We start from the raw sequence: 8,665 nt of genomic DNA, 5'->3' as shown, positions 1-8,665 counted from the left end.
AACAAATTCTCAAAAGTAACTCTAGATAATTGAAAAAAAGTATTGAACAATGTGGGATACAGTGCAGCAGGATGGTGTGAACTGAGGGAGAATTGCAAAATTAGGGGATGCCAACAACTCTGAATGATGTTGCCTAGTCTGGCAATGAAACATCTGCAAGAAATCAACAAGGCTCAGAGAGCACCAAGGACTCTACAACTCTGAATGATTTAATTGTCCCTTCTCCACCCTCTAGGAAGATTATCTGGGGTATGCCAAATTGGAGAAAGGTCATCAAGGTTACCTTGCACCAGTCTTTCACTCAATCTGAGTTCACACATCACAATAATAACACCATTTATTTGTTTTTATACATTTATTTATTAGATCTATATATTCCCTTTCTGTTGGGAAGAACACTCAAGGTGGTTTACAGTTAGAATAAATCCTAACCTCTAGAGGATCTCACAATTATAGCCAACCTGAACTTCTTGAGGATCTACAGAAGGTCCCATCCTCATAAGAGGTACAGGGAGTGTTGGCTAGAAGGAAGGTTTTTTTCCACAGAGCCCCCATTCTTCAGAACACATTCCCCCTGGATGTATGCCTGGCCCCTACCATTGTGGGTGACCATCTAACTACTATTATGATTTGGTGGGGGTTGGGGGGACTGTCTTTCTGTGCATCGCCTAAGGTCTTTTTTGATTGGTGCAGTATACAAATGTTGTAAAATAAATAAATAATCACATTTATCTCAATGAAAATGTTATTTCCATGTATAATTAAAAAGATCATTACTTCTCTGGCTAGGAAATTCTGAGCCCTTTTAGAAAACCAGAAGCAATTTATTTGTTTATTTAGTTTGAATTATACCCCAATACAATAAGATGGCTTGTCACATGTCTTCTACATGACTATTTAATGCATTTGGACAAGTGTATGAAACTGGTTGTTCCACATGGGTTTCATCTGGCAAAGCCTTATTTTGTGCTGATTATGCCAAAAAAACTGCAGGGACTTGTCCAGGCAGTTGCCAGGAGTCAACACTGTTATTGAAGGCAATAACAATAACAATAATAATCTATATTCAGAGATGGAGTTGTTTCTCTTTGCTTTAATGCAGATGGACTGTTTATTTTTGCTTTAATCCAGTAGGAAAAATAGTGTCACTACCAACTTCCCAAAGCTAAGGAGGTATGGATCACATCAGTAATCTCCCTGTAGTTTTATAAAGAAAGATGCAACATAAACATACGAAAAAAAAATGTAAAAACAAGCCCGTTGGCTTCCTTAGATACGAGTGCCTGCATTTCCCTTGCCCGCTTCGTTCTCTCCCGCGTTACAAGACGTGCAACTGACAGGCCATACCACGCATGCGCAGCAACATCCCACCACAGTCTTTCCAATTCCCCGACAGAGGGAGGCCACCGGCGGAAGTGCGTCACGTGAGCGCCAGTGGTCAATCGGATGTTCGACGGTGGCGGAAGCGGTCTTTTGCTGTTCCGTTTTGCCCGGGCAAGATGGCGGTTTTCAGAGGTTGGTGGCGGCTGCTTGGCACTCGCCTTGGGCAGTTCATCCACAGCGAGGCCTCCGCGGCGCCTTCTTCCGACGCTGTCGCCTCCCCCGCTTCTCTGTATCCGCCTGTGGTGGCTTCGGTTACCGCCAAGAGTAAAGCAGCCAAACTCCGGCGCCGGGAGCTGTACTACCAGACGATTCACAACGCGCCTACTGTCGAGGAGAAGTTGGGGATCTACGGGAAGCGGCAGCGCCTCAAGTACGTGGTCTACCCGCAGACGTGGACCTTAAATGCTGACCGCTGGTACCAACATTTCACGAAGACCGTCTTTGTGCCAGGACTGCCCTCTTCGGTAGCAGTGGGGGAAGAAGCCCAGAAAGACAGTTTGGATTTGGCCGAGCTGCGGTCCCTCGTGTGCGAAGTGCTCCTTCAGGAGTACTATTTCCAGCGCAAGCAGCGCCCCAAACTCTTCCGCATCAGCGAGCAGGGGCCCGCGCCTTTCATTACCCATCTGGTGCCGAAGCTTGCAGCCCGCCTGGCCTCTCTCAACCCAGTGCTTGGTTCCTCTTCCAACATAGGTGTGTCTCTTCATCCTTGTTTAAAGAAAAATGAAAATATCATATAAAAATCTGCATGTATCTTTCATTCCAAGCGACTAGGCTGAAGCATTTACTACTACTATTTCATTCATTGGCCATTAGGCTTATCAGAATACAAAATATAAAATACGGAACAGTAGTAAGACCATATGTTAGAAAATAGAGTAAAATACATAAGTAAAAGAAAATGCAAATCATATTTCTATGTCACCCCTACAGTTTACCCCAATCAGATCCACATATGTAGTTCTCAATTGTACTGTTTTGTTCAGATAAAGGGGCGTGTTGTACGTAATTCTTGGGTTCTGACCGCACATGAAAAATTATTTTAATGTAAGAATCCTAGTAGACTGTTTGTCTAACGTGTTGTCCAAGATATTGATCTCTCTCTTTCTTATACAATTGACTTTCAAATAATATATGCACTATGTCCTCTATCTCTTTATTGTCTGTGTGAACATCCTGACTAGACACATTCTTATTATTTCAGACTTTCAGCCAGATGTAAATTTCTACTGGTTGCGTGGGGAGACAGTAGTTCCCCGAGGACATCGACGAGGCAGGATTGACCCGTTCAGATTTCAGATTGATGATAAGCCACGCTGTCAGATTCGTATAAGAAGGCAACTTTCCGAGGTACAAATACTTTTGTTTAACCAATAGTTATTAGTTGAATTGTTGGTATTGGTGATTGCAAGAGGTGTGTCAGATTTGTCTTCCTCTCCCCCATTGCATCTGATCAATTTTGCCATTTAATAGTGAACAAGTGAAATGAGTAAAATTAGGAAGTAGTAAAAATACAGTAGAATTTCCAAAAACTGCTAATGGCTAAAAACTTCTGAACTAAAATTGAAGTGGAAGCACATGTTTGGAATATGTAAGAATAGAACCCCTGGCCCTGTAATTTCTCACAAATTTTAAGTGTGGAAAGGAGGAAGCAAAGTGAGTAGTCCCTTCTTAGAACTGGTAATCATACTGTAAACTTTTCCCCTCAACTTAGTTAGAATACTACCCACCCAGCCTTAAGTTGGCAGAAAGCTATACTGAGATAAAATTTGCTGCTGCCATTACAAAGCCTTATCATTCTGTTATCTCTCTTTTATAACATAGTCATGTGACTTCCTTTCAAAACCTAACAGATGTTATATATTTTAGGCTCCCTTTGAATGGTGCCAGAATAAGGGTGAAAATACTTTTTTTAACACCGGTATAGCTAAGGACATCTTAAGACTGACTCATTCATGGACCGTAGATGAGATGTAGTAATGTTACAGTCAGAAAAGATGTTTGCCAAGGCATGTTTTATGGCACAGTTAGATGCAAGTTGGGACACATCCTATATCTCTGTTTCTGAACCATTTACTTTTATTGGTTGATTTAAACTTCTATTATGCTTCATTTCCACATCCTCAAGGTAGATGATAGATAAATCATACCACAGTGTGTGAATGTATGTAACATTCAACCTTCCATTAAAAAAAGTTGCAATCACACTTACAAGGAAAGATGCATATTCAGTATAGTGGATCTTATAGAGGCATGTAGTGAGTAGTTTTCCCTGTGGGGGAGCATTTTGGACCCATAAAGGCCTTTTTAAAAAATTTCCAGGAATATTTATGGTACTCATGGTATCCATTGTTGCCACTTATTCAGGGTTCAGTATATAGTGCATAACGCAGCCTCGTTATACCAAGGCCTGTTACTCTTTTATGGTATCTTCAGTGTTATATGGGTGTATAACCCTGTTGTATTTTGTAGCTGTTTGAGTACAAGAGAATGGGCACTTTCAAAAAGGAGGGCAGAGGTGGGAAGCAGCAGTGATGTTGGCGTCTCTCAGTAAACCCCAGCAATCTTGATTAGGAGAGGGTGGGGTGCAATTCTAATCCAAATGACAGAAACAAGGTTGAATCCATTTGTGACTCAAGGTATTTCGTAATTCACTGTGGATAAAGTTAAGGTCAGATACTACAGAAAGGAGAACCTGAGCCATGAGGTGCAGAGTACATTGAAAATGCTTTTTATGGGCTCACTTTTTCCTTCTAGTGACCTGGGTGCACACAATTTGAATCCTCTTTCCCTCTCATTGGGTTTTCTCCAATTGCTGCCCTACTGATATGCTGGGAATTTCAGCCAGGATGATAATAGTTGGGAATTATGGGCTTTTACTTCCAGTACATTTTAAGGGTACCCCGTGCCTACAAGTATGATTCTATGTAATTAGTAAAGGGAAATTTGTCGACCTTGCTGCAATCGCATAGGACTTTTGGCAGCTTAATGTCGAGATGGCAAATCCGAGATGACGGAATTCATTATTTAAGTGCTTTCTGTCATGAGAGAAATGCATTGTAAATCATTTTTATTTGCTAAGCTGATCTTCTTTCTTCAAGTTTGAGCCTCTTGATTACCTGGGTCATGGAGATATTCCTGTTATCCAGCATTTACCTGACAAACTTCCATTGTTCAAACGACAATATCAGAACAAAATATTTATAGGTAAGACTATTGGGTCAGTGTATCTTTGTATATATCTTTTTGATTTAACATTCATAAGCTTGTTAATATGGTTTTTGGAAGGGAAATTTAAACATTTGAGTATGAAATTGAATTATATACCAAATTATGGAATTTGGGGATTATTGTTCTTAGGGTTGTATCATAAAAGAGTGTTTTGTTATGATGAACAGATAATACTATTTCGGTTTTAAAATATAGAATTGAAGGTACTTATTCAACCCCTGCTTATGAATTGGCTGTTTGTTGATAATGAGAAGATGGACTAATATTTATTTATTGATTGATCTAATTTATATACCACCCATCTCACTATATAAGTGACTCTGGTGGCTTACATGGTCATGGTTTAATTTTCTCTGTTGCAGTGCCTGTTCCCTGGAATAATATAATAATAATATCCCCCAGAGAGCTAGATAGCTTCCATCCTGATGACATTCAGAAAACTGATAAAGACCTAGCTATTTTAGGTTTGGGACATGTGATGGCTGAGCCCCTGTTGGATAGACCAAATGGTTGGCTTATATATTTGCCTTTAGGCTGCTTATTCTTTCTTTTTTCATATTTTTGTATTACCTTTTTTCTTTGTCGGGCGGCCTATAAATTGTATAAATAAATAATTTACAGTTAATGTTAGAGTTTCTATGTCACCTAAGGTACTTCTGAGTTCCTCCTCTGCTACATATACCACCAGTTAAGTGCCACAGTGCTAGAGATCCTTTTAAGTGTTCAACCTGATCTGAATTAATTTCATCAATCTTTACTGTACATTTATCTGATAAGCCATTGTTGTCCGCTTTGTGCAGCATGTGGAGGCAACTGAGACTGCACATAATCAATATAAATTGGATTGATATTTGGACAAAGACTGTTGCTCAGTCTTATTTCGTATCCTGAGCCAACTCTTTGTAAGATTGATATTTGTAGAATAAACTATCTACATTACTTTAGGGACAAAATGTAGTTATAATAAATCCTCCATTTAACAAACTTATGGGGGTAAGTGATGTCATTAAAGCTGAATGTTTGTTAAGTTGAGAGTTTACTTTATAATAACAGCAGCAGAAAATAGGGCAAGGCTGGTAAGTGGGGGAAGCTGGTATATGATGCTCTCCATTTTTCCTCAGCAGTGCCCAGCATGACATATCCTGCAGGCCCACCCATCTTCTGAAACCTCTCTGTGACTTCCCTTCCCTCCCTTTTCTTTGGAATGCTGCTGCTACTCCCAGTACATCATATCTTACACCCCCATCCCAATCCTCCTAACATCTTCCTTTCCCATAGATGCTGACATATCCTGACACACACGTACACCCCAGTGCCTGCCTTTAGCTGAAACCTCTCTGTGACTTCCCTTCCCTCCCTTTTCTTTGGAATGCTGCTGCTACTCCCAGTACATCATATCTTACACCCCCATCCCAATCCTCCTAACATCTTCCTTTCCCATAGATGCTGACATATCCTGACACACACGTACACCCCAGTGCCTGCCTTTAGCTGCTGCCATCCATATTCTGTTCATCAGATTTTGTTCATTAAATCTGAAGTCTGCTCAGCCAAGGTCTATTAAATCAAGAGTTTACTGTATAAGCATTCTGTATTGATAAAAAGTGTTAAATACTATTTACTATTAAGGCAAAGGTTGTTACAAAATACCTGTTTTCATTTTCAGCTAATATTTTCATATTTAAATAGTTAAATAAATCTTTCTTGAAATCATTCTTGCCTAGAATTTTGAACTTAAATGTCTATAAAAACTATGCTGCTATCAACTGTATGATTGTGTGTATGATTTTCTGAACTTGTATAGAAAATTACCTAAAATAATCCTCTCTTGGGATTTAGGTTCTCAAATATCAGATCCATGCTGCTATGGGCACACCCAGTTTCATTTGCTTCCTGACAGGGTGAAAAGGGAAAGACTGATAGGATTGAAGCTCACTGATCAGATTGAAGTTCCATATCGAGCCAATGCAATTGCAAGTCTCTTTGCATGGACTGGAGCACAAGCAATGTACCAAGGTAATTAAATTAAAAGGTGTAAAAAACTTATCAAATGTCAGAACAGTTTAAGTCTGATATGGTTGAGCTTGAGATCTCTCACCCTCCCACCCCAAGAGCTCAAAGTCAGCTGTTCCAGCCTTGTTGGAAGTCAGCTGATACTCTTTTGACTCTATTGGAAATGCTTCAAGATTGTCACATTCTTGTCATGCCAGAATGCTCAGAGCAGCATTGGAACACTTCCACTAAGGTTTCGAACTCAAAACAGTTGTTTTTTTTAATGGAATTGTTTTGCCCACCCCTGTCAGTAATTAAACATAAGTATACATGTACTCCATTATTGATTTATGCCATCTGTTGAAGGCAATTCAACAAATTCTTACAGTTAACAAAGAAAATGCTAAGTTCATTTACAAATTTAGAAAATGATGCCATTATATACTTTAATCTGTGCATATTGAAATCTGTAAAAGAATTACTGAGCATGGTCTTATATGTGGGAGAAATGGGTTATGCTGATCTATGATGCATAATGGCTCTTTGTAAGATCAGGAACATCTTGAATATATACTTCTGGAACCAATTTGGAAAATATTTTCCAATTTTGGGGCTGCTTCTCCTTCCTGAAGCAAGAATAATAATTAATTTGTTCTGTGTGATCAGATTGCATTGTAGAATGACTTATTTTGATAACCATAACTTCAGAAAACCATAACGCAGCACCTGCCTGCAACTTGTTAAACACATCTTTTGCTGGCACCTGCAGGTGGCAGCAGCCATGTGATCGCAGGAAAAGGTGCAGCTGCTTTGAGAAAGTGTATGTATATTTTACAGTCATGCCCCTGTTTGCTTGAAACACTTTTTTAGCCTTCCAGTCCAATGTGCCAGAGGCCCTAGTTTGCAATGCTTTTTACAATCCACCTTTTTGATGGTAGAGAAATGCTTTTGTTAAGTGCCTGCTCTTCTTTCTCAGGATTCTGGAGTGAGGACGATGTGACTCGACCCTTTGTATCACAGGCTGTAATTTTTGAAGGAAGATACTTTGCCTTCTTTTGTTACCAGCTAAACACCTTGGCTTTAACTGTTGATGCTGACAGAAATAACCCAAGAAGGAATATTTGTTGGGGGACTGAAAGTAAGCCCCTGTATGAAGCAATAGAAAATAGTGATGTGAAAGGTTTTAACGATGAAGTTCTGGCACAGTTTGTTAAATTTCTGTTAAACAGACCAAAGGAATTATGATCTTATTATTCTGAAAATACTGAAATAAAATCAAGTGTTAAAATGCTACCTGGACTGTGAAAAGTGGAACTATTGAGTTACAGTCTTACATACAATTATTGGGATATACAGGAGTTGCACAGGAGTGTTGTCCATGCTGTATAAATGAAATTTTAAGGCCAGTATCTTCTGTATGTGGTGAGCTGTTTTAGATGATTTTCTTTTCTACGGGATGACCTAAATTCACAATTGTTTGACATATAATAAAGCTTAATATTCCAATAATGTATTATTATTATTATATACATAACAATGTGAAATCACAGCTGCCAGTTCTTTAGCTGGTGTTGGCCTTCATTCGCACTGAGTTCTTCCCAAGAACCTGGGATCTCGTAATGTATCGGCATAGTATATGTGCAGATATGGCCTTTTGTAATTGACAGGTGGAAATTTTGTCAGTGAACAGATTTTCTAAGTGCTATCCAAGGCTTTTTGGTATGATACCCAATGTGCTGATAAACACTAGGACCACCACGACTGGTTTATGCCATAATCTTTTAACTTCGATTTTCAGATCTTGATACTTCGTGATCTTCTCCAATTCTTTGTCTTCTATTCTGCTGTCCCCTGGTATTGCCACATCAATTATCCACACTTTCTTCTTTTCAACCACAGTTAAATCTGGCGTGTTATGGGCCAGAACTTTTACCAGTTTGCATTCAGAAACCCCACAATATTTTAACAGGCTAATTTTTGACTACTTTTTCAAGTATACCCACCAATTTTTCATTACTGGCACATAATTTTTACAGATGTTCTAGTGAATCATTTTGGCGAC

The 8,665-nt window shown here is 39.2% G+C and overlaps 1 protein-coding gene across 1 annotated transcript; it reads left to right on the top strand.

Moving 5' to 3' along the window:
- The first annotated feature begins 1,484 nt into the window (after positions 1–1,484).
- MRPS30 (mitochondrial ribosomal protein S30) lies at positions 1,485–8,116 on the top strand. The gene is made up of 5 exons (XM_063295686.1): positions 1,485–2,073; positions 2,585–2,730; positions 4,482–4,587; positions 6,451–6,627; positions 7,580–8,116. Exons 1-5 carry the CDS (start codon positions 1,500–1,502, stop codon positions 7,846–7,848), a joined length of 1,272 nt encoding a protein of 423 aa, XP_063151756.1. The 5' UTR covers positions 1,485–1,499; the 3' UTR covers positions 7,849–8,116.
- The last annotated feature ends 549 nt before the right edge of the window (positions 8,117–8,665 follow it).

The sequence above is a fragment of the Candoia aspera genome, chromosome 2 (genome assembly GCF_035149785.1).
Source record: "Candoia aspera isolate rCanAsp1 chromosome 2, rCanAsp1.hap2, whole genome shotgun sequence".
Lineage (NCBI taxonomy): Eukaryota > Metazoa > Chordata > Lepidosauria > Squamata > Boidae > Candoia > Candoia aspera.
Note: the sequence above shows the minus strand (reverse complement) of the source record. Positions and strands in the feature narration are given on the sequence as shown.